Raw genomic sequence first — 27334 nt, 5'->3', positions numbered from 1 at the left:
AGCCGCCCACTTCTCCTGCGGTCCCTTGGACAAGGCCTCCAAGGTAGACAAATATCCCTTTTAAGATAAAGGTTTCATACATCAATCTTAGATGAAAAATGCGCAGATTATACAATTTTCAAATAAGGATTGTATACAGATGATTTGCCTTTGATGGCGCGATAATCGTTTTATGTTTTTTATGGTCTTGTGGTTTTGCCAGCTTGGGATATCCTCCTTTGTCCCTCTCCTGCTCTAAGTTATTTCATTTTTTACTTTTTGTTTTATCTAGCTTTTGTTTGATCTTACATTTTGTTTTATTTTGCTATTTGATTGATCTTTTATCTATGATATGTAAAGTTTACTCGATAATAGGTGACCTTCACTTCGAGATTGGCTCTCTATTGGCTCTGCTTAGGTACGAGTTACTAGGCTACAGCTATTGCTGGAACCACGATTTCCATCTATTTTTGTGTATGTGTTAAGTAAGTAAAATCTTATCAACCCCTCGCCTCTAACTTAATAATAAGTATTTAATGTTGCACCTCTTTCAACTTGTGACATTCCACGGAGGATTTTTGAGAGTTTTCTCCAAAAAATCACATATCAGATGACTTTCTCTGACGCCCAAATAAACTCTTCTTTCCTCTTCCAGTACACAATCGTTCGGATGTTACCAAATGAAATGTTTTTAAATAGTTAAGACTTAATCCTGACAAATCACAAAAACTGTCCTGTGACTGTCCTAAATTAAAGAACACTAAGTTTGCATTTCACGGATGATGTCTGATTTCAATCGAAAGTGTTTTTAAAGGGTAACTGAGCTAAAAACAGGAGTAGCCTACTCGTTTCTCATAAATGGTTTCTAATTTTCCCTTAAATTAGTAATATAACGGTTTCTAGCTTTTTCAATTACAAATAGGATGTTAATACTGCAGTTTATAAATCCAGAACCAAACTCCTTTTTGTTCTTTTTTGTCACGACATTTATATTCATCAACGCTTTCTTCCACGTGAATGAAGCCTGATAGCACAGCTCACTGATATCAATAGCCTATACACAAATACTGCGTTCATTACACCTGAACAGACTGTTTTTCTACGCGAAGGCGATTTAAAGCTTAGAACGAGCATAAATTATTGAAAACATTGAACTTCAAAAAAAAAAAGAATCAGAAGTTTATATAAATGAAGAAATGAAAACAAAAGCAAACAGAAATCACAATAAACAATGAGGTCAAACTTCCAACACAAATGACAATTTTCATTAAATTTGCTCTTTACTTACAAACAGCTCGTGGTAACGAACTGTATGTAAGGAGCGACCCGGCTCAACAGTAGCCGAAACTCTAAAAAACGGGATTTTGATACCAATAGAAACGTCAAAAGAATTGGATTTTTACGCTGATTTTAAATATATAAGCTTTATCAAGTTTAGTTCTACACATCAAAAGTTACGAGCCTGAGAAAATTTGCCTTATTTCCGAAAAAAATAGGGAAACATACCCTAAAAGTCATAGAACGTTAATGAAAGTCAGACCATCAGATTAAGTGTACTCGCAAACCCTGTTGTAGACGCTTCAAGCTTCCATCTACAAAAACGTGAAATTTTGTATTTTTTCCCTGAAGAAAGATCATGGATGCATGTTTATTTGTTTGTTTTTTTATTGCATGTTTTTCCCCAGGGGTGATCATATAGACCCAGTGGTCCTAGAATTTTGCGAGAGGCCTCATTCGAACAGAAATTAAGATTTCTAGTGCCCTTTCTAAGTGAACAAAAAATGGAGGACAGCTATGTCCCCTCCCATGCTCATTGTTTCCCAAAGCAACCGGATCAAATTTTTAGATAGCCATTTTGTTCAGCATAGTCGAAATATCTAATAGCTATGTATTTAAGGACGACTTAATCCCCCAGAGTCCCAAGGGGAAGGGCTGCAAGTTATGAGCTTTGCCCATTGTTTACACATAGTATTGGTTATTGGTAAGTATACACACGTTTTCAGGGGGATTGTTTCTGGTTGGGGGTGTGGGGGATTTGATTACGTGGGAGAGATTTTCCATGGCGGAAGTTTTCATGGGGAAGATAATTTCCATGAAGGGGACGCTGGGTTTCTCAGCATTATTTAAAAAACAATCAGAAATTAAATAAAAAACAAGTTTTTTTTCAACTGAAAATAAGGAGTAACATTAAAACTTAAAACGAATAGAAATTATTACGTATATGAGAGGTTCTTCCCCTTGTCACTACCTCGCTGTTTACGCTGAAGTATTTTACACGAATAATAATGCACTTTTTTACGCTAAAGTATAAAAGAGTTAATTATTCTAATTAAACGGCCTTTGTGATCCAGGGGTCATTCTTAAAGAATTGGAACATAATTCAAACTTGAGCGTAAAAAGCGAGGTATTGACGAGGAATGAACCCCCTCATATCACGTATATTAGGAAGTTTTCCCCCTCGTCAATACCTCGCTCTTTACAATAAAGTTCGAATTTTTTAAATAATGGTCGATAAAAGCAATAATCGGTTTGTGTTTTTTTCTGGCCAGTCTTAGCAGTTAATTTTATCTTAAGCAGCTTCATAACTATGATTTTTATGTGATGATAAACCAAATAAATTGTATGTCTTCGGCTTGTGGTTGTTCTTAAATAATAAAAAAGTTTTTTTCCAACTAAAAGTAAGGAATAACATTATAACTTAAAACGAACATAAACTATTACGTACATCTTTTATAGATCTTTTCTTTCATTCATTTCAGTTATTTGAGAGTTGCTCAACTTGTAACTTTCATTTTCATAAAATAATTTCGACCTCTTTGGCCGTTCTGTTGCTATGCCTTACAAAATTAGTTCCAAAAATATCGCTAATTTAAGTTACGTGGGAGAATCTTTCTCCATGGAGAAATTTCTCGCGGGGGAAGGGAATTTTCCATGGAGGGAGGGGGGCTGGATTTCCCGACATTATTTAAAAAATGATCAGCAATTGAATAAAAACAAGTTTTTTCAACTGAAAGTAAGAAGCCACATTAAAACTTAAAAACAACAGTAAAGTTACAAAAAAGTTAAATTAATATGCAAATTTCGTTTTAATTATTCATATACGGTGAGACAAATCCAAAACCTGCATTAATTCAAAAACGTTTAGAAATTAACTAAAAAAGAGAATTTTTAACTGAAAGTAAGGAGCGACATTAAAGTCCTATAAATGAAAGGGGCCGTTCAATGGTTCTTGGGGAGGTTACGGTGCAGGAAATTAGAAATATTGTTCTGTCTTTAAAGAATTCTTCAGCAGGTTTCGACCAAATTTCCGCTAAAGTAATTAAACATATTCTTCCATCGATTATCACCCCAATTTATCATTTGATTAATAGGTCATTTCAACTAGGAGTGTTTCCCCAACGTCTTAAACTTGCACGTGTTATAGCTCTCTTTAAAGTAGGTGACCGAAAGGATCCTGGGAACTACAGGCCGATCTCTCTTCTGTCAGTGTTCTCTAAGATATGTGAAATGGCAATGCTCAAACGTCTGGTGAGATTTCTTGAAGCTAAATTTTTTTTTCCATCAGCATCAGTTTGGGTTTCGCGCAAAGTATTCTACAGATCATGCTTGTAATAGACTTCTTCAGTTTATACGACGATCCTCAGATTCCAATCTTATTCCTGCAGCCATTTTTCTTGATGTAAAGAAAGCTTTTGACAGCCTAACACATAAGATTCTCATTGGTAAACTTTGTCATGTTCTATCGGATCTATCGCCACGGAAGTTACAGACGAAAACGTTCCAATTGAATACGGAGTACCCCAAGGTTCTATTCTTGGGCCAACCCTCTTCCTCATCTGTGAACGATCTCTACCGACTTTTTAACACCCCAATTAACAATGTTTGCTGTGGATTGTGTCACAGATCTTACTCTCAGAGTACGTTGGTGTTCACACCTGATAGTCGAGAAGAATTAATAGCATTTCCAGATGACACTACTTTAGGTGCTGCAGCTCCGGATGAATCATCCCTTATTCTAAAGCTTCAAGCAATGACTGAGAAAATACTCTTTTGGTTTGACATAAATCAACTAACTTTAAATGTAAAAAAGTCCTGCCTTCTTATTTTTTCTCGTAAAGGTGTGAGCTGCCCCACAATTACTGAGCTTCATACACCAAGAGGCTCCATAAGTCATCCCCCGGATCGATATGTACGATTCCTGGGAGTTCTTTTGGATGAAAATTTATCATTTAAGCGGCATGTTCAAATAATAAGAGTGAAAATTTCCCGTGGACTTGGGATCATCCGAAAATTAAAGCGTTTATTTCCTTTCCCTATGCTCCGTCTTTTATACTTTTCTCTGATTTACCCTTATATATGTTACTGTTCGTCTGCGTGGATGTCCACATTTCCCTCGGTACTTGCTCCTATTCACAATCTTTATGAGAAAGCGGCAAGAATTCTCCAGTCGGCAACACACACTCCTCTTGACCTCCTCAAAATTAAAGATATTTGTGTTTTATCTCTATCTTCGTTGGCATATCAATACTTCCAGGGAGATCTCCCATGTTGTTTTTCGGGACTGCTTAAACTAGTAGGGGAAGTAAATTTGTATATGGTTCGTAACCGGGAGGATGTGATGATTCCAGCTAGTCCCTCGGTTCGTTCAGACTTCGGCCTGGCTGTGACTGTGGGGCGTGCCTGGAACTTGGTTCCCGCTGAGATCCGGCAGTCACGAACACTTGGCTCCTTTAAGAGACAGATGAAAAGTTTCTTATTAAAGGCTTATTATTAAATGTTTCTTATGGTTTATTTATTTTTTTTTCTTTTTTGGGTTGTTGTTTTGTTGGTGTTGTATCCTCGATGACGCGAGAATTTTAATTTGTATTTTATTGTCGGGTGATGTGAGGGTCGCTGTTTCGTGGGGACTGCCGGTGAGTTGATTTCTTTTCCTTACATATTTATATTTAGATGTTGGTTAGTATGTTTATGACAAGTTTTATGATTCTTTATTTATTGTATGCCGTTTCCCAAATAACGGACAATTGAGGCCTTTGGGATATTGTCTTTGTTATTGTTATTTTATGAAAATAAATAGAACTTGAACTTGATTGTTAGAAGAACCCCGTGTCTCAGAGCTCTTATTTTAAATCCCGAACGGATCCGGTAATATTGGAGGGACTTGGAGGGGGAAACCGAAAATCTTGGAAAACTCTTAGAGTGGAGAGATCGGCATGAAAATTGATGGGAATATTAAGCACAAGTTCTAGATACGTGATTTACATAACCGGACCAGATTCGCTCTCTTTGGGGAAGTTGGGGGATTTCTAGTACTTTGGCGAGTTCGAGAATAAGTACAAGTTATAGATACGTGATTGACATAAGCGGACCAGATCCGTTCTCTTTGGGGGAGTCGGAGGGATTTCTAGTGCTTTGGCGAGTTCAGTACTCTTTGACGTGCTAGGACGATGAAATCGATAACTCTAGTACTGAGTCTAATTTTAGTTTCCAACCTCGTCAAAAGTGCCATATGAGCTCATGGCTCTTGTTTAATGTCGCTCCTTACTTTCAGTTTAAAAAAAAACTTGTTTTTTTTTTTACTTCATTCACGAAGCAGCTGTGTTTTTTTGTTTGTAGTATTTACATTATATGCCCGTTTTAGTATTTTTTTATTTAGTATTGAATAAATTTTTGTTCAGTTCCATATTTGACAGTTTCGTGTAAGTTTCATAAACTTTAAGCCTTACACAAGCGCATGAGCTAGAAATCTTGCGTTACCACCCTATGGTAGCAAATCGGATTGATGCTCTATTGGTAATACGAGGCACAAGGATAGATCCCTGCTGGGGCAGGGTCAGGTTTGCCACTTATGGTTCGATGGTTCTTCTGAATATCCTTTTTTTGTGATCATCAACTAACTTGTGTCTTCCATTACATTTGACTATTAGAACACTTGTCTTCTAATCGCAGATTAATGCAAACTTCTTTACCAGCTTTTTACTGACAAAAAAGCTGGCCATTTTAATTGGATTTTGTTTATCCTTCACAAAATCATAACTTTTATAAGATTTTAATTCTCCCGATCTTCCCTATGGTTACAGAGGTAGTAGAAAACTGAAATCAACGTAAAAGGGCTCCATCGACTCAATTACCGGGATATTTTTTTTCAAATTCCTCCCTAAAGTTTCAAGTGAGAGGGGAAAGTCCGAAAATAAACGGAATATAGTATTTTCTTGAATAAATAGTCCTTTCTAGGTTTTCTTTCGTATATAACGAAAAAGGAAAAGAAAATATTTATAACCCAAGAAACACCTGTAATTACAATATTACAGAATACAAATTTCATGTTTCTTCTCTTAAATCCAGGCCAGGATTTACGCATAGGCCCACTGGGCCTGGGTCTAGGGGCGAAGGATTGCCGAGGGGTGTAAAAATACACTGAGCGATTTTTTTTCTTAACAAAAACTGGACTGCTGTGACTTATCGTCAAAGTGTCAGGTGCGCTTTACTGCTGCGCTGACTATTCACAGAAAAGTGGTTTTAAAACAACTCAGGAATTCTCTAGCCACTTGTAAACTGTCAGATGGCTCCCAAAAATGACAACTTAGAGCTCAGTATCGCCTCTCTCTTGCATTGCTTTTGGCTCATCATTCATCAGTTGCCTTCTGTCCAGGTCTTCCACTATCTCCGAATTTTCGAGGATTTTCCCGTAAATCTCTGCGTCTCCCCAAAAAAAAACTTGCTTGGGCCTAGGGGCACAAAAGATTTAAATCCGGCCCTGCTTAAATCGGCTACCTTTTGCTAAAACCCTAAGTTGAAAAAAGTCTTTTTGGTTTTAAAAAACTTAGATTTCAATTAGTCTCGCTTAGCCATAGGTAAAAAGAAAAAATCTCCAAAAATCGTTGGAAATCGGTATCAGTAGGCCTTGACAGCTTGGTAGTAGCTTTTCGCTTGAAATACCTTCTCGCAAGTACCAGGAAGCAGCAGCTATGCCTGCACTATAATCTCTTTGAGTCCGGAGCTGTCCATTATCTTACCAACCGCCTTGAGATAGTTGAGAAGAGGTGGAAGTCTCCCATCCGTAGGATTACGTTTTTGAAGTCATCCGGGTATTTACTTTTCACTCCCTGTGCTAGCTGATAAATGAAGAGATCTTGCGTGACCACCGTATCGTCACACCCGACAGCTTTACTAATCGCCATGAACGTTCGCAGAGATTTTTTGACTGTTGCATGGTTGTTTGGTGCTTCATGAAGGAAAGGCAAATAAAACACCTTGCCTTAGGAACATTTTCCTTCGAGACTTTTACTGCAAATCGCTCGATAGCTTGGTAACGACGGGGATTTTCTTCAGTGAAAGACAGACAAAAATCATATTCGTGTAGCCCCAGGTCTCTTTTTTTAATTGATGTAAGAGTACGCTGGATTTGGACAATCTTATCTGTAAAAAAAATTACAATCGTCGAACCCCATTACAGGCAAAATTAGGTGTTTTTGGCCTATATCTCAGAAACGCCCCAACGGCAAAAATGTGCCCAATGATATTCGTTTTCAGCATGGTCGAGTACCCTGGGATCCACCCTTAACATTTTCGTACCTTGAGGTGGTTTGTAGAAACAAGTTAATCAGTTGATGATTTTCTGAATTTAATCGTGTGTGATTTTCATGAAAACCTTGCCTATTTACGGGCTCTCCTTTTTCAAAGTTAAGTAAATTTTCTAAGACTTGTAACTTTGGCGGATGATTTTAAACTTAATGAATTTACATATTAGGAATCATAAAAAAAAACAGTTCTTTGAATATATAAACTGTCCGGCATGCTTGAAGGAACTATTTTAGAGGGGTAGGGGTAATAAAAGAAAAAATAATTTGGATAAGAACCGCCTAGGAACTCAGGGAAATTTAGTTTATCGGGGAGGGGGCAAGGCCCCCAATATACGTCCCTTATATTGTCGTCAAATTTGAATTTTTAAAATTACTATGACCATTAGGGCAATTCTCTCTTCACTTATAGTTCGTAACCACACAATGTTTACCAAAAGTTAATGGCACCATTAAGAGTACAGTACAGCATTTATCCTTCAGATTTAAAAGAAAGGCCTAGTTTTATTTATTGAAATTTAGATTTCGATCCTGAGTCTGTACTCATTGTATATATCGATAAGAATAATTCGTTGTTTATATATCGATAAGAATAAGTTTAGTTATATCCATGCTAAAATTCCTGAAAGTAGGTATTTTGATATGTTTTAAACTAGTTTTGACTGATCATAAACGGTTGGGGCTAGGTTAGTATTTAGAAAAGCCGATGGCTTGCTTCTTCTACCTTGGTTCTTTCTTTTTTTCGGTTATTTGCAAAATTAAAGCATAAAATAAATGAAACAAATAAATGAAATGAGCATTCTCATTTAGAATTCTTACAATTAACTTTGCGATTTTTCTGGGTAACACTATACTTGTTGTTTTTTTGTTTTTTTTGTTTGTTTTTTTTTGTCTCAGAGAAACTCATCGATTTCCACAATTTTTATTATTCTCTATATTCCAGTATACAATCTTCATATCTTCTTTTAACTAGGAAGTATCTCACCTTGATTGATTTTTGGCTAGTGTTTCCAAATCTCCTAGGTCAGGAGTTCCATCTCCCAGACTAGTGAGTGGCTGCCATGCTGCAGCAGTTGCCGCGGCACCAACGGATCTACATAGAAACATTAAATATTATTTTCATATTAATTACAATGCCAGGTAGTCTATAAATCTTACTTCCAATCCAGCTGATATATAGGATGTCCTAGAATTCACTTTCCTGAGAAGAGATAGTAAACTTGTCTCCGTATTCATACCAAAAAAAATATTTAACTCTTGTTGCATAATGACATGAGGGACAAGAGTCACTAGTAGGTTTCGTTATAAAACAAACACAATCATTCATTTTTTAGATATATACAGGAACAGTCATTACTGGATAAATAAATAACAAATTGAAATAGTGATCCATTGGTACAGGAAATGATGTAGTAAGAATACTGAAAGGATATTTCTGTTCAGTAAAGCTAATTTTGAAAATTATATATATTGGTTTCTCAGAAAAAACTTTCTTTTTGTTGCTTCTCCGAAAACCCAAGAACTTTTCTATTCACAGCTTTTCTAAACAAGGATTTAAACTTGTTCCAATATTGCTTTTTGAGGTTCTGATTGAAAATTTTAGGTTGCTCGTCGTTTGTCTGAACACGTTAATCTGAAATATTTCGAAAAAATGAAATCAGACATATAAATCATTGCAGTGGGCTTAGAAATACTCTGAAGACGTTAAACTTGAACTGGTGGGACATTTGGTTTCGTTTTCAGAAATAGCTTACACCTGAACCATTTACCGCTCAAGTTAGCATAGCTATAGTGCAATTTTGTTCTCTTGTTTCGATTGTCATAAATTTTGCTATTCATATGTACTTTTATCTTGCAGGAGACAGAAACTGCCCCCCTGCTTTTTCCTATGGATCCTTGGTACAAATGATAAACACTCAAGTGATTAAAAGTGTATGTTTACGCATTTTTGAATCTAAAAGCTATATTTGCAATTCAGTATAAACCTCGCTTAAATCTTGTGCAAACTTCGGATTGGCAAATTCATTCAAGGGTTACATTGGAGATTCTTAATATCTACAGCAATCCAAATCGCGTGCATTATAGTTGACTACTTTTTAAAATTTAAAAAAGAATAAAGCTAAATTAATTTATTGAATTACAAGAATTCCTTCCTGCAGTCTACAAATGGTTCATTTAAATCCTTTCATATATCAAAATGAATAATCTTGAGAGAAACGCGGTAACTGGCTGAAGACGAAATCCTTCCTTGGTTTGGAGACGAGAAGAAATAGCAAAATAAACACAAAATGGCATCGACTGTCATCTCTGACATCGGAACATTCAAATTCTAATAGTTTTAGGGACACATTCGATAAATTCGAGATTACAGAATTTACTCAGGAGACGTGAGACACGAGAAACTACTTTGTTTTTGTTGGAACAGAACGTACTTCAAAGCCGAAATTTAGAAGCCAAATATTAGTAGATCATTTTGTCGGGATTGCCAAGCAAATCAATATTCTTCAGTCACTGAAGGAAAATTTACCGGCACGTACCAGCTGAACCAAAGATAATGAATGGCTGTCTCCGTGCTAATTCATTCAATTATTTAGCTAAACACGAGCTTTCCAACTCAGCTGATCCTGAGTTTACCCAGTCTTAAAAGATGTTAGACGACCTTGATCGGATTACTTATCCAGATTATTTCTGGGCACAGAAAAAAAGAGACATAACAGGCAAAAAATCTTAGTGCTTCCAAAACTTATCGGTCTTTTAACTTGCTAAAATTTGACATGAACACAACTGGTAACAGGGCAGTGGCGGTATTTCGTCAAAATCTTGGGGGGATGTTGGAGCCAAATTTTCCCAGATCAAGAGAAAATGCGAGTGAAGAATGTAAAATGAGCTATATAGTACCATAAAAACAAAGATATATAAAGGAAAACTGATCTGTATTTCTGGGTGCTTGGATTATGCAGCCTTATCTTATTTTTGACAAGATTTTTTGCAGAAACTAAGTTTCAGCCGGAGGAGGGCGAAATGGGGTCTGGAAGGAGCCAGGGTCAGGAGGGGCAGTTGCCCCTACCCCATAGTAAATTACGCCCCTGTAACAGGGTGGGGTTATTTGGCCTCCATTTCTGACATACGCTGAAGAAATAAGACAAATGGCAACACAAAATGTGACGATTAACGTCACAAAATAAAGAGCTACAATGAAAGCACAATTTTTAACGTGGGTCGTAGTCTCTCTTTTCTCTTTGTATTGTGTCCCACAGAAGTCGCACATCCAGAATATAGACCTCCATTCATACATTTTCCGCAGCATATGCAATTCTTATTATAATTTTTTCACACCTTAAAGTACCATGGACATTCAAGCAGCAACATTTTTCTCGCCCCCCTCCACTGAACCATCTTAGGTCTATTCATACACGAAAACGGCGATTTTCTAAGATTTTCTTTTGGTCATTTCAAAATTTGACTTCTTTAGGTCGGTACACATTTTTGTCAGTATTGCCACGTTGAACAGTAAGAATAAACAAGCAAGACTCATAAGTTAAATTTGAAAATACTCATTGTCTGTAAAAATACAAACATTAGCAACCTGTTGATTCAGAAAGACAACTACACCTTCAAAGGAAACACCTAATTACCATATAAACATATTTCTATATGATATATCATATTCCTTTTTAAGATGGTGCCTGCTGCTATCAACAACTTCATAGGTGCTGCACATAGAGGTCTTTTTCATTAAAAATTGAATTTCTATTTTATTTTTTTAAGATACATATGTTTGCCTAAGTTTCTATTCAACCAATTCAAACAATCAGACTTTATTTTCACTGCCCTCCGTACTTCAAAGGCTTGTCTTGATTTAAAGTTCATGTTCCATGATTTGGTGTGTTCTGGTATAAAACAGGAAAATTAAACCTAAAATCAAGGGGAATAAGCCTTTAAAACGTCATTTGCTTCATTGTGGTATTCATTAGACTTATATTGTAAAAGCGTATTTTCCTGTAGTAGCACAGTGAGATGGATCTTAGCTTGGCAATACGGGACCCAGACTTTGAGCTCAGCTGCAACAATGCACTAAAGGGCTCGCAATTTGATTTCAATGAAGAAATTATCTCGTTAAGGTTAATCGAAATCATAGTTACCATTTCTGATTTTTTTTTCCGTTGTTATGGTCTGAACTTAAAGAAGAGGAAGAAGAACAAAATAAATGGCTAATTTATAGTTCAATAGCGTGAAAAATGAGAGTTGAAGGGGGCCGAGGGCCGCATCGTTCTTACAAAGATGTAAACAACAATATATTTTATAAGAACTGAAATTTTAAATAAATATTACAACTAATATTTTGATTAAACATTTTCACTCAGTGTTCCATTGTTCAAGTTGGCGTGATTAGTCCATTAATGCAAGGCTTGAACTTAGTCGTTGGTACAAACAGTTTCCCGAATCAATATATGAGGTTAAAGTATTTAGCACCTTCCCCCCTTAAGCTGATTTTGGATGTGAGCATATCAATTTATGGGGTCAGAGTATTAACCCCCCCCCCCCCGTAAGTTCAAGTGGGCGGTCATGTGTGTAGGATGGCAGTTGTCTCTTTTAAAGTCTACATTTTTTTTCAAAAACCACAATATTTTATTTTATATCTCCAAGCGCCCTAATTGCTCATATATCGGCCCTGGTTATGCCTATGTTTTCCAGGTTCAACTCTTGGCTTTGGTTAATTTTGACCCCAAGACTTCTTTTGAGCAAAATTTGTATCCTCAAATAGTTTTATCCGTAGTAATCGAGACTTCTTTACATCGGAATTTTTGTTGGTTTTACATCAGCATAAATATATTCTTTCTCAATGACGAAAATAGAAGCATGAACATCAAAAGTCAGAGAAAGGAAGATTCTTTGACGTCAAACCCGCTTGGGGAATCAGCTAATCGATAGCTCGCAAAACACTATTGATTAGCTTATAGAACGGTACATGGGCTTTCTGCTTCTTTCCGCACTAGGAATCTGTCGAGGGACTGAAATCAATACTCAGACTTGGCTACTGCGTCGGAAATATATCTTGAAACAAAAAATTCAATGATACCAGGTGAAATCTCTGTGCTATTCAATGTAGAAGCAACACCGCCAAGAGTTGAGGGTAGGACGCGTACGTTTTGTTTCAAAAGAAGACCACGTGAACCCACCAAGGGTTCACAGGATTCGGGCACAGAATTAAAAAAAGCCCAAAAGATGCAAATTCGATCGAAAAACAAGAAATTATAGCAATCGTAAAAATAGAGATCTTTCGGAGGGGCAGAGATTGAAATCGTCCCCCGTCCTTCTTCGTGCAAGCATGGTTGGGAGGGAATGGATCATCTCAATGTGAAATAACTATAGAAAATAAGTTTTCTTTTATCATAAAACTGCAACGCGACCTTCCATTTGATTAATTGGCCAACCATCTAGGGGCAAACGAAAGCCCTGTTGTCCCCGAATTGGTGGGAGGATGTCGTAAGGAAAGATTTCAGGGAAATTGGAACTTTTTGGTAGGGTATAAATAGGGGACCTTTGAATAGGTTGAGATGGAGGAAGAGCAGCGTGCGCAGTTGGGTTGGCCTCAAGCGGCTTGGTGCTGCAGGGAGAAGTAGCAGAAATACTTAGTTATAAGTTTCATCTTCACTCTTTACAACCGTGAGAAAAATTGTGGTTTTATTTGTTACTTATTACTCTTTTTATCGTTTTAAGTAGGCACAATAAATCTTACCAAAAATTCATTGTTTAATTTAAACTTAAAACATCCTGTTAATGATCTTAAACCAGGTCAAATTGATTTTTTTTATATCTTTCAATTGGCACTTCCTGGCACATAAATCATATTTGTTTCGTCACCCCCGGTGTAAACCCAAGTCATGAGCTGAAGTTTACCTATAATTGATTTCACTATTTGTGCTCAAGGTCTGACGCAACCCTTAAATCTTTGTTCCATTTTGCTCCATTTGTATTATAGAACTTGAAAAATCGTGATAAACGGCTATTTAAGTGTAGTTTTCAGTTTGTATAGTTCTCTTCCAATGACCTAGATCTGTTCAAATGACATAGGCTCCTCTTTTTCTTTTTAACTGTCCAAATCGTCTACAGTTTTACAGAAGTTTGAAGTCCATAATGTGCCAAGAAAAAAGATGACTCTCAATGTTTACTAAAAATTAGGAAAAAGAATCAATTTACACTAAGAAGAAGATAATAGGAAATTCCGCCTTAATATTGTCGCCAAGTTGCAAAGCTTAGAGAACCGGGTCAATTTTTGTCAGGTATCGGTTTCTTCCACAACCTTTGCAATCCATCACTCTTATACGTCCAGCAGAGAAATAAACAGTCATGGGATAACACGAGCCAAAGGAAACTCTTTTTGCAATGCGAATTCTTGGGAATGTGTCATACTGATAAAAAACAGAAATAAGGACATAGCTGTAACTTGTAAAAGGAAAAAGAGTGAAGTAGAGTCTAGATGATAGATAGTTTTGAAATGAATTTTGTCTGGTAAATTAGATATACCTCAATTCTAGGAATGAAGCTTTAAAGACTAAACCCCTCCATGCGACCTTGCTCCTTCTAAATCCGAGAAATCCACATACGACGAAATTAAATGAAAACTGTTCAATCGATTTATTTAAAAAGCTTAGTTGGGATTCAGGATAGATTTTAATTCCAAGTATGAAATCTAAATCGGTCAATTAAAGGAAAATTAGCGGGATCAGATTTAAATCTTACCGACAACATTGCATTCAATTCTTCCCGCTAACAATAAATAGCTCGAAAACTTAATAAAAGTAATAAATTCTAAGCACAGAGTAAAAACCAAACTATACTCGTTGAAATGTTTCTTAAAGGAAAAATGTAAAAGCTAGTCTTGTATCCCTTGCTAACTTATTTCAAAATAGTCTAAAATGGAGAAATTACAAGCAAAAAACACTAAATTTAGCTTTTTGGGGATCCTCTGGGTATGTTTATATTTATAATAAATGTCTTATGTAAGTTGAGAAGTTTTTAGCAGCTTGATGGAAACTTCTTGTTTTTCAGTGAGTGAGTAATCATAGTTGTACCAATGGCTGCAACCTAGTAAAGATCCAACTCAACCTCATGTAACCGAAAGCTTAAAAACGCACTTTGAAAAAAAACTAGGGAGAAACAATTGCGACTTAAAGCTGATGCAATAATGGTAACTACTATTTCAATTAATCTTATTAGTAAAGTTGATCGCCGAAAAAAAATTACAGGAATCCATTCTTCGGAAACGGAGACGAAACAGAATGAAATTGCACCATTTAAATTATCATTGACGAAAACACTGTAGAGAAAAATTACACTCCACCATCTTGAAAAACAAGTAAATTAATTATTTTGCATGGGTAGCGCTGATACGTCTTTTTTTTCCTTCCTGGGACGATCTAAGCGAACCAGTCATTGTAGAATATTGGGAAAGGGCTCATTTGATAGGGCATCGCAATCTAGTGCCCATTTTAGGTGACAAAAGGAGTCGTTCCACAACAAATCGGCGGTCCCTGCCATTTTGTGCCATATCGTTTTCTGACATGAGAAAAAGACATGCATATATGTTGTAATTATGCTTATGATATTCGCATGTCTGAAAAGTACAGTTTACATCATGTCAAAATTTGTTCTTTATTGTCGTTTTTAGGCCTTGGGTATAGACAAATCGTGCAATCACCAAATCGTGTTTCGACAATGGTGGAGTGTAGATTTTTGTCGACCTTTTTTTAAGGCGACAAAAAAAAGAGTCCACAATCTTCACCACCTCCTTCTGCCGACCAGGTACAGATTTACAGACAGTCACGCCCCTCCCTACCTTAAGCTGTGTAGCATGCCCTAAGAATCTCCCCCTTCCATTCCCATCGCAGCTGATTTACACTTCGTCCTTTTCTCCGCTCCAGTATCCCCGTCTCACCCCCATTCACTATAAGGAAGGTAACCAGCTTCCCCTCCTCCAATGGGTACCTGTAGGGGGGGCCATGGCCCCCAAAGAAATTTGGGACTATAAAGTAGGTATAAGGAAACCAAAGACGAAGGAGCTGAATAGGGAAAACCCATGAAAAAAATGAGTGCTGCCCCATTGTTGGCTGCCTGCCAAGATATTTTTTCCCTTAATGAGGAAAATTTAAGTACTAATTTATGACTAAGGGACCCCTTTCAAGTTTTCCACAAACTTTTTTCTATATGATTTAGCTGGAGCAAAAAAATCAAACTTTTCATAGTAATGAATGGTAAGTAAATAACGATCCTTGTCAATAACGAAAGCATAAGAGCCTAACTATTGATAACGTTCAATTAAAGAATCAGCTTTTTAAGGTGATCCTAAATTTGTATTTGTTTATTAGTAATTTGTGCAGTTATGAGAACACAAGAAAGCTCGTATAATTATAGAAAACAAAAGGAAAACAACTTAATAAGGGATGATTTTGGTAAAAAAAAAAATATACCGTTAACTTTAGCTTGCATTGTAAGTGAGCTGATATATGAAGTCACTATAATCAGAAGCGTTTCTCCTGAACGGAATGCTGGGAATTTTTGTATTTCCCTTCTGAACAGATAGGTTTTTTTTAGTATCATTTTTTTTTCCAGGAGTGATTGTATTTATCAAGTTGTCATTTTGAAAAACATTTGGTTTTTTACAGTTATGAAGTATAAAGACGTCGAATATACTGATTTTTGGTATTCACAATTAAATTAGAAATATTGAATTAAAAACAAGTTATTTGATTTTCTTAAATTTAGTTTTAATGTTTTACTTTTATCAAACTACTTCATAATGCGTTACTTCTTATAAGCAATTGAGTCTAAAGGCATTAAATATTTTGGAGTTTGATAACCAAGTTCAAAACTGTCAATATTGTTAAAAATATCCGTCCAACGCTTCGGCATTACTCAACAGAACTGAATGCTGGGAGTTTATTTCTTAGTTTTTGTAAGTAGGCTATTGTTTTGTGTTTTTGTCATTAATTACTTCTTCTCATTTTTAAATACTTTTATTTTAATTAACATACTTTTACCATTGCCATTAGAAAAATGTTTGTCTCTAAGCTTCATTAAATAAAAAAAAAACAAGTTTTTTCAACTAAAAGTAAGGACCAACATTAAAACTTAAAACGAACAGAAATTCTTACGTATATCATTACGTATAACGTTAAATTTTAATGTTCCTCCTTACTTTCAGTTGAAAAAACTTGCTTTTTTAGATTTAATTTCAGATCGTTTTTTTAAATAATGCCAGGATACCTGGCTCCACCTCAACGGGAAAATACCCCTCCCTAAATAAATATCATCTGGGTAATTCAATCCAGATAAAAAATTTACCCCGGACAATTACCCTTAGCATCTCCACGCCTAAAATTGAATTGGTAAAGAGAAAGCAAGACATAACTGTCTAGAACTTTCCTTCTCCAAGGGAAATTCTCCCCGTGCAAAATCCTTTCAGCAGAAAATTCATCCTCTCCTCCCCACCCGAAAAATGTATGCATACTTCCCAATAACAAATAAAACAATGGGTAAATTGTATAACTTACAAACCTTACCCCAAGTAAGGGATTAAATAAAAAAAGGGCTGTAAGGGATTAAATAAAAAAAAGTTTTTTTAACTGAAAGTAAGGAGCGATATTGAAAGTTAAAACGAACAGACATTACTCCGTATATGAAAGGGGCTGTTCCCTCCTCAACGCCCCGCTCTTTATGCTAAAGTTTTGACTCTTTCTCTCAACTCTACTTATTAAAACAGTAAAAAAAAACTTTAGCGTAATAAGCGGGGCGTTAGTACTTTGAAAAATCTTATCTTTCCAATTGCAAACTTTCTTTAAAAAATTTGAAAAAAGCCAAGCTTCACAGTAAAGAGTTAGGAGCTAAGGAGGAGACAGCCCCTTTCATATAAAGAAAAATCTTTTCAAATATGTTTCAAATCTATTCCTTGTTTTCATCCAAAAATCTCTTCTTATTTTTCTGATTATTTTCCAAATCCTATCCAGGCCTAACCAAGATATAATTTGAGGTACCGGTCCCTTCAATCTCTGATTAATTACTTCTAAAATGTGTAAATCAGTAATTGTACGTTGATTAGAGCCGTCCTACATTTAAATTTGCAATATCAATTTTGGATAAAATTTGAATATACTTAAAAAATTGGCGGTGAATAATAAATTTGGTAAAAATTCCTTGTTAATATTACTACTAAAGAATTTTGGTTGCATGATAAGGAGTATTATTGTTAGTATGGATGGGAATTCTGTGAGACTTTTGATATTCTACATTACTGAAGCCATCACAACCTCTACAAGAGAATTTTCTTATCTATAAATACATTACATATATTTCTTTAAATACATTAAAATAATACCATTTAAAATTGCTGAAAACTAGGTTATTAGCAGTATTTGCCATCCCTAAGAAATTTCCTGGCGGGACAGATGATGACCTGCCTTGCCTTCTCCACCTCTGTGCTGGTAGATATGGGAATTTAACATTTTAGCTGTATAGAGAAACAATTTTGTTTCATTCCTACTCCCACCCTACCTCTTTCAACATTTAACTAAAACCTCATGAAGAGTAAGCAGTTTGTCCAGTAAAATGTTCTTTTTAGGACTCTACCCTACCCTTAACCTAAACAATTACGCACCCCCTCTCATTATAACTGATATGCAATTATAATCACCAGACGCAGCCTGATTTCATTACAAATAAAGCGAATCAACTTGTTGAATCCAGTAGGGCCACCATGTGGCAGTACTTCTTTGCAACTAGGAAGCCTAAAATATAGTTGTTGATACTTTTAAATCAATTAGCTTCTAAAATTTTTAAACTGATTGCAAATTCGTCCTCTTTGGGATAAAGTCGTAGTTTGGTGCCCTAAAATGGCAGAAAACAAGACTTTCCCCCTGACCTAATCTGTATGTTCACTTAGAAAAGAGTTTTAAACTTACGCTGGAATGAGCTACCTCCCAATTATCTTGGACCTTCGGTTTGATACAATAAAAAAAAAAAACAATAAACATGCATCGACGATGTTTCTTCTGAAAAAAAAGAAGCAAAATCCCACACTTTGAACATTGGAGCTTGAAACCTCTATGGTAGGTTCTCTGATATGCTGTGTCTAATAAAGGGATTTTCAATAAAATCACTTGTTTATTGAGGGGTGTTTCCCCTTTTTTTAAAATCAGGCAAATTTTCTCAGATTTCTGGTTTTGGTTGGGTAACATTAAACTGAAAGAATTTTATATATTTAGAATCAGCATAAAAAGCCAATGCTGCCTGTGTAGCAATTGTCATGAGAATTCCATTTTTAGTTTTGGTGAATATTGGTCCATGTCACTTTTTACTTCCTGTTTTGTTTTTTGTTTTTTTTTCACAAACTATTTGATAAGATTCTCTTATGACGATTTTTTTTTTAACCTGTTCGTTTTATTCAGTTGAAAAGAACAATAAAAACAAAGAGGGTTAATTTCAAAGCTGGGTAGTAAGTTTAAATGTTGATTTTCTTTCGCTATTCTATTTTTTTAATGTCTGAATATATAAGGGCTTTAAGTTCAAGGGGGGAATTGTCCTGTTTTTAAAGAGGTGCATTTTACATGGCCATTATAAAATCAAAAAGTGATATCTATGGAGGCAGGAGGATTTTTGAGTATCTCTACTCCTTCTGTAAACTATTCTAAGGCGCAGAAAATTGCATAAAGACAAGTCTACATGTGATATAATCTACAAAAGTAATAAATCTTTCTATAATTTTGGTTTGAGTTTGATTTTCTTTTAAGAATAAATGGATAAAATTAAATATATTATTGATGAAATAAATTGAGCCCTTTACAAGGAATCATTGTCGTTAAAAAAAACTTACTGTATTTTGTTTCATTTTGAAACAAAATCCCTCTCCCTGGAAAATTTTCTGCCGGCGCCATTGCCTCCTCCATCAAAAACTATTAGAAAGCTGGGTACTTGTTAAATATTCAGAACTCACCCAAGTTCTTGACATGAATGTTAGGTCTGAGAATAGCGGTTTCATAGCCACAAAGACAAGAATTTTTCTCATATGGAAAATTCCATTCCCCCAGAAAATTCCCCCGGATAACTTCGGATGGTCATTAGAAGCAAAATTGAAAGTTCTACTCACCTCTATTAGTCAGAGGCAATCCTATAGCATTGCCTATAGTAAAGAGCCATAAGGGTTCAATGTATTAATATTTATTTATTTATATTTTTCCTAAAGAACTTCATATAAAAGAGGTGGTGTAAAAACTTCGGAGGAGCCCCATTCGGTTGCAAATTAAAAGTTCTAGGGTTCTATTTAAGAGTCAAAAGTGATTGGAGGGTAATATGTCACCCGCCAGACTGTTTTTTCTTCAAAAGCATCCGATTAGCATTTTGAGATACCCATTCTGTTCAAAATGGTCTAAAGATCAAACGACCATGCGTCCGGGTTTGAAAACCCGCTTTGACTCCGGGACAAGGGCTGTAAGCTATGCAAGTTGCCTAGTGTTCAGATATAGGATTTTTATTGGAAGGGTGGTCGAAAAAACTTTGGAGGGGCCGTATCACCATATATAGCTCAAGGTTACCCAAATCATAAAAAAATGGAATAAAAATACTCACCTTAACCTGCCAGCCACACTGAGAGGTCCACCGAGTCGACGAGCTGCAAGCGCTGCTGCAGCAGAACCCGGCAAAAAAGCAGCCAAGGGAGGTATAGCTTTGCTTGTGTGACTAGGGTTGTTGGCAAACTTGACGGTGATTGGTTCTGTCTGTCCTTCTGGAACAACACCATTGAGTTTCGAGATGGCACGCTCAGCTTCGCATCGCTGGTCAAATCGAATGAAACCAACACCTTTTGATAAACCTTCAAAGTTAAGGATACTTTAGCAAAACCAAGGCCTTTCTAACAAGAAATTCCTAATTTAATATGCTAGTCTATGTCACCAAAATAGGCAATTTACCTAACAAACACACACAAAAGAAAAAGGAACGAATAATACATAGTTAAATGGTAACGAAATTAGTATATATATATATATATATATATATATATATATATATATATATATATATATATATATATATATATATATATATATATATATATATATATATATATATATATATATATATATATATATATACATATATATATATATATATATATATATATATATATATATATATATATATATATATATATATATATATATATATATATATATATATATATATATATATATGGTACTGACGTGTTATAGTGACCAAACTTTGTTCTTGATCTGTAATGAAACCGGTTTTTTATGTCCACTCGGAGATAATCAGCTTAGCCTGAGCGAGATGAAGTACTATGAGGTAAATCTTAATAAAATATTTGATATACAGAGGTAGTTAGGTCAGGTATCTTTGGTGTGGTCGCTTTAAAACGTAAGGGTACTTGTTGAATATCTCAAAAACGCTCAATTTCCTGATCTGTGTGGTGTGAGTAAAACCGGTTTGTCTGTCTGCATTCGGTTATAATTAGCTTAATCTGAATGAGAAAACTACGATGCACGTATATTTTAGTTAAATACTTAATATATAGAGGTGATTGGGTTAGGTATTTAATAAAATGCGTTCTGGGTGACCTCCTTTCCATAATTCTCTGTTGTAGTTTCCATAATTTTGTTACTAAAGTATTATATTTTGATCATATTTTGGTATATTTCATTATGATTATCCTAACTTCCCTTCTTTGGTGTGGTCGCTATAACACGTAAGGGCACTTGTTAAATATCCTGAAAACGCTTAAGTTCCTGATATATTTGGAATGAGCAAAAGTGGTTTGTCTGTCTAAAGTCGGTTATAATCATCTTAGTCTCATTGAAAAAAACTTCACTGCAGGTATGTTTTGATTAATATTTAATATATAGAGGTGATTAGGTTAGGTTAGGTATTTCATATAATGCGTTCTGGGCGGCCTGCTTTCCATGATTTTCTTTTGTATTTTCCATAATTTTGCTACTGAATTATTATATTTTCATCATATTTGCTATATTTCATTAGGATTAACCTAACTTCACTTCTTGGGTGTTTTCCGGATATTTAACAAATACACACGGAAGTACCATAGGCCTATGTATTATATAAACTTTGAAGCAATAGTTTTGTTCGTTTTAAATTTAAACTTCACTCTTTACTTCCATTGGAAAAAGCTTAGTTTTCTTTTTTAATTAATTTTTGTTTGTTTTGGGGATTTAGTAGTGTACACAACAAAGACTAAAGAAACATTTTTGTCTGACTGGTGGAGAAACATAAGTAAAAGTCATCTGGGTCACTACTATCTCCATCACTCGATTCTACATAGGCGTAAATTACTATAACTTATACCCTGCAGTTTTTAGTCACAAAATGAGCGACTAGCATTGTATTATTAACCTTCCTAACCTAAAAATCAATCAATCAATCTTTTTATTCAACCAATTAGCACAGCCTCACAAGCTTCGCTTATGTTGTGCTATTGATTAAGAAATGTTTATTTCTAATAAAATTATTCTACTACTACTACTACTACAATAAATTTACAACAAAAACACTTCAACATAGACTCCCCTGTAAGGCTCTATAGCCAGGGAAAAAACAGGGGAGAAACACATAAAACAAACAAAAACAAAAGCCAAGAGCTTATATGGTACTTGTGACGAGGTCAACACCTAAAATTAGACTCGGTACTAGAGTTATCGATTTCATCGTCCTAGCACGTCAAGAACCACCGAAACTCGCCAAAGCACTAGAAATCCCTCCATTTCCCCCAAAGAGATCGGATCCGGTCCGCTCATGTCAATTACGTATCTATAACTTGTACTTGTTCACGAACTCGCCAAAGTACTAGAACTCTCCAAAAGAGAGCGAATCCGGTTCGGTTATGTCAATCATGTATCAAGAACTTGTGCTTATTCTTCCCATCACGTTTCATCCCGATCTCTCTACTCTAAGAGTTTTCTAAGATTTTCGATTTCCAAGACTTCCGTTTTTCCCCTCCATCCCCTATGCCCCGAATTGAAAATGGAGCATCTGAGACATGAGATCTTTCTATATATCAAGTTTCATTAAGATCCGATCATCCATTCGTAAGATAAACACACATCTATTTTCATGATTTCCCCTCCCTCCAGCCCCCCAGATGGTCGAATCGGGGAAACGACTTTTATCAAGTCAATTTGTCCAGGTCCCAGACACGCCTACCGATGTTCATCGTCCTAGCACGTCAAGAAACGCCAAACACGCCCAAGCACTGGAAATCTCCCCCCTCCCCAGTCCAACTCAAACAAAGAGAGCAGATCCAATCCTTTGTATCAATTACGTATCTATGACTTGTGCTTATTCTTCCCACCGAGTTTTATCCCGATCTCTCCACTATAAGCGTTTTCCAAGATTTCCGGTTCCCCCTCCGACCACTCCCCCCAATCACACCAGATCCGGTTGGGATTTAAAACAAGAGCTCTGAGACACGAGGTCCTTCTAAATAACAAATTTCATTAATATCCGATAATCTGTCCGTAAGTTAAAAATAACCTCATTTTTTTCTAATTTTTTTCCGAATTCACCCCCCCCCCCAACTCCCCCACAGAGGGCGGATCCGGTCCGGTTATGTCAATAGCGTATCTAGGATATGTGCTTATTCTTTCCGCCAAGTTTCATCCCGATTTCTACACTCTAAGCGTTTTCCAAGAAAAAAGACTTGGTATCTTCTTTATTCATCATGAACTTCCCTGCCTATGCACTCCATTCTTTTTATGCACCCCTGTTTTTACAATTAATTTCGAGTTTTATTTTCTGTTTAAAAAATTCGCTAATTTTCTCCGTTGTTTCTCAATTTACAACCCCCCCCCCCCAACCCCAAAAAATCATGTTGATGAGCCTGTGTAACATGTTCTTTCACAAAGGCTACACAACACAAAATATTTTTCCTATTCTTCAAATTATATATTGAAAGACTAAAAAAAAAATGCAAGATACATTGCAAGAATAAAAAATGTTTAGATTGTATCCTGAAGTTTGATACTAAAATTTCAATGAAACTATTTTTAAAATCAGTTTTTCTTACGCAGTTTAATTGGCAGAAAACTTTATAAAACCTCATTATAGTATTTATTTCCGAATGATTAAATCTGACACGAAAATTTTTAGAAATACTATATTCTGTTAACCTTGAAATAATGTAAATAACTATAAATAAATTATAATTGCGCATTTAAATTAAATAGACTACTACTAATTGACATAGGGGAACTTGTTGAAACCTCACATTTGTTAATCATTTTTCTAGTTGATTTGCGGTGACATTTCCAAACGTTCTGAAATATGATTATTGAATGCGAAAGCAAAGACTCGTGTCATACCTGCTAATTTTATGATTTATTAGGATTAAACGTCCCCAAGGGAGGAAAAGAGAGCAAAGGAACGAAGAAACTAACTGGTCCTAACTGAGCCAAGTGACCTTTTCAAAAGACGCACCTAGGGCCTAGCTAAAAGTTTTGTTTGTTATGATTGAATATGTTAAAATATGATTCCCCCGTTGACTATGTAAGTGCTTGAAACCGATCTCATACCCCTTTGTAAGAATGAGACAGGATTTTTTCTTTGGACTGTTTTGGAAGTTCTTATTTCAACACATAACAAGTTCACATAGACACTCCATACTGTCGTGGATCATGCATGAAAAACACCTATTTCATGTCTAAGCTGGTATAAATATTTCATCTTTAAATCCCCCCTCCCTCCCCATCCTCTTCTCTTCCCCAAATCAAATGATAATTTGAGTCTTCCCTAAGAATGGGTAAAAAACATACTTTTATACATTTTCCTATTGCAGTTGGACTGCTTTAGAACAAAGTTTTCAACAAAAAAGGGAAAAAACCTCCCCCTTACTCCAAACCACCCCGGACAATAACCTTTAACAGCTCGACACGTTAAATTGAGATGGAAAAGAGAAAATAAGACATATAAAAAGAATTTGTATAGGAATTAAGGTAAATTCTACCAGTGCAAAATTTCCCCTGACAAGTTCATCCCCGAGAAACTTTTTTCCCCATGCAAAAACCCCCAGCAGAAAATGTATGCATACTTCCCAATAACAAATATTATACGTAAACAATAGCAAATTTTATAACTCAAAAGACCTTTCCCCTGGGGCTGTGTGGGGGGGGTTATGCTATATCCAAAGGTATAGTTACTGGGCCTTTCAAGTTTGATGAACAAAATGGCTATCTCAAAATTTTGATTGGATGAAATTGGGGAAAAAGCTGCGGAGAGGGGGCTAGTTGCCCTCCAATATTTTTGACCACTTAAAAGAGCACCAGAATTTTTAATTTCCGTTCGGACGAGCCTTCTCTTGATATTCTAGGACCACTGGGTCGATACGATCACCCTAGGAAAAAAAATCAATAAACACGTATCCGTGATCTTTCTTCCGAAAAAAATATAAAATTCTGTATTTTTGCAGTAGAAGGTTGAAACCACTAAAATGAGGTTCTCTGATATGCTGAATCTGATGGTATGATTTTCATTAAGATTCTGATGTTGAACTGAACCAAAGCCATCATCTGCATCCAGGTTTCTAAAAGGGCATATGTGCGGTATCTCACAAATGGCTAAGAGAGGGTAATAACTTGAAACTTTCAAGGAACATTGAGGTGGATGTTTAATTAAATCAAAAGTTGCTAGTTGTATGAAAAGTTGTCAAAAGGGCGTATATGTAATAGTTCAGAAATGGCTAAGGGCATCAAGTTTGAACTTTCGATGAATGTTGAGGAGCATGTAGAACTAAACCAAGGGACCTTGCCTATATCCAGGTTGTGAAAAAGGCGGATATTCAACACCTCAGGAACGGCTAAGGGTACTAAGTTGAAACTTTCAGAGAATGTTTGGGGAGGTGTAAAACTAAATCATAAGATACTATGGGCATCTAGGTTTCAAAAGAGTGTATATACAATAGTTCAGGAAGAGCTAAGGGCGTCAAGACGAAACTTTTGAACACTTATTGAACACAAAGACGGAACTTTTGGCATATTGAACACAATGAAAAGACACAATACACATCAGAGTTGTCAAAAGGTCGTATCTGCAATAAATCAGGAATGGCTAAGGACACTTAGTTGAAACTTATAAAATAATGTGGAACTAAGCCAAAGGACGCTATGCGCATCTTAGTTTTAAAAAAGGATATCTTCAACATATCAGTAACAACAAAGGGTATTAAATAAAAACTTTAGGGAATTTTGAGGGGAATGTTGAACTAAATCAAGGTGATCAAAAGGGCATATCTGCAATACATAACTAACCACTAAGAATATTATTTTGAAATTTTAAGGGAACGTTGAAGGGGGTGTTGAACTAAATAAAAAAAATCTATATGCACCACAGGTTGTAAAAAGAGCTTATTTCCAGTGTACAAGAAGAGCTAAGAGCATAAATTAACCACTTAAGGGGCCCAGCTGTGAAACCTTGAGGGAGTGTTAAGACAGGAAGATGAAGCAGATATAAAATTTTAACTTGGGAGGACCAAATAGATCTTATCAAGGACAATAAATTTTTGTTTGATTGATTCTTAGGGCTGATTTTTTCTTTTTTTTTGTTTACGTCGATCGGCAAAAAGTCTCTGTCCATAAAGAAACTTTTAGAACCAAGAGAACCACAACCAGTAGCAAAAATGGTTAAACCGGTTCTTAAAAGTTTCAACCTCCTTTAGAACAAAGAGAAATGACCAATAATCAGAGTAGGGCTTACTGCCCCCTAAGCCTTCTAAAGGCCAGAGCGATTTTTCCGTTTTAACGAAAACAAAATATATTTCTAGAGTTTTTTCTATAACATTAATATATCCGAAACTACTGATAATTCTAAGGATGAATGTCGTTATACATTAAGCAATCAGTCTACTTTCACCCACTAGTTTCATTCGGTAATTTCTGTTAATATGATTATTTTTTAGAAAGCATTTAAGAAAGCTTTGGGGGTATTAGCGTTATTCCTGTTTGTGGTCTTTTCACTTTAAGTTTCAATTGATTATTTATTGTAATTTATGTTCGTTTTGGTCTCATTTATTCATTGACAGCGATTTCTGCTCGATTTAAGTTTGAGCTTTTATTTCACTTTATTTCTCCTTGTCTTTGGTTTAATGTAGCTTTTTACTTTTCTTTGAAAAACTTCCTTTTTAGAAAAGGTTTTTTTAAAACAAATCTATAAAATAACCAAATGAAGGCCTGATGTTTGTGATCTGACGTTTTAATAAGTTCAAACATCGAAAAAATTTAATTGATTCGAACTGAATTTGTTGCTCCTGAGTTGATAAAATTGGCAAAGACATGAATTGCCAATATGAGACTAGTTTCACCTGGTTCAAGACCTCATAAAAATATAGGTTTAGAATGTTCAACAGTCAAAATAAAACACAGAACCAACATCGAATTTTCCTTAGTTTTGACGACGTTCGCCAACTGGCAATTAAGAAGCTCAGTTTTTATTACTCCTCCATTTTGGAGTGATGTGCAAAATCGGTTTTCTCTTTTGACTGCTTGTCATTACCTTTCGGAAGACTCAAGTCCAAAAGACCATTTATTTGAGAACTGGATGAAAAACTTATTTTGACAGGAGGATTAATGAAAATATACCAGAAGCATTATAAAATTTTGCAGGCTATAAGAATCCAATTCGAACATGTTAAACAATCCATTCGATTTCAATAATTCGCTATTTGATGGATTACAGCTACGGAGCAACATATGAAACTACGTCTC

The 27334-nt window shown here is 35.5% G+C and overlaps 2 protein-coding genes across 3 annotated transcripts in view; one reads left to right on the top strand and one right to left on the bottom strand.

Moving 5' to 3' along the window:
• Window positions 1-9686, top strand: part of LOC136029383 (dol-P-Glc:Glc(2)Man(9)GlcNAc(2)-PP-Dol alpha-1,2-glucosyltransferase-like) — a 59494-nt gene extending 49808 nt beyond the window's left edge. Inside the window, exon 6 of the mRNA XM_065707739.1 lies at window positions 9418-9686. Coding sequence (XP_065563811.1) covers window positions 9418-9468 — 51 coding nt within the window. The 3' untranslated portion in view covers window positions 9469-9686. The remainder of the gene's footprint in view (window positions 1-9417) is intronic.
• Window positions 1-27334, bottom strand: part of LOC136029398 (ELAV-like protein 2) — an 84831-nt gene that overhangs the window by 14053 nt on the left and 43444 nt on the right. For both annotated transcript variants that reach the window (XM_065707752.1, XM_065707763.1), the window contains exons 5-6: window positions 20181-20424; window positions 8545-8652 (exon numbers count right to left, since the gene is read on the bottom strand). In XM_065707752.1, the coding sequence (XP_065563824.1) occupies window positions 8545-8652; window positions 20181-20424 (352 nt within the window). The remainder of the gene's footprint in view (window positions 1-8544; window positions 8653-20180; window positions 20425-27334) is intronic.

The sequence above is a fragment of the Artemia franciscana genome, chromosome 1 (assembly GCF_032884065.1).
Source record: "Artemia franciscana chromosome 1, ASM3288406v1, whole genome shotgun sequence".
In the NCBI taxonomy this organism is placed as follows: domain Eukaryota; kingdom Metazoa; phylum Arthropoda; class Branchiopoda; order Anostraca; family Artemiidae; genus Artemia; species Artemia franciscana.
Note: the sequence above shows the minus strand (reverse complement) of the source record. Positions and strands in the feature narration are given on the sequence as shown.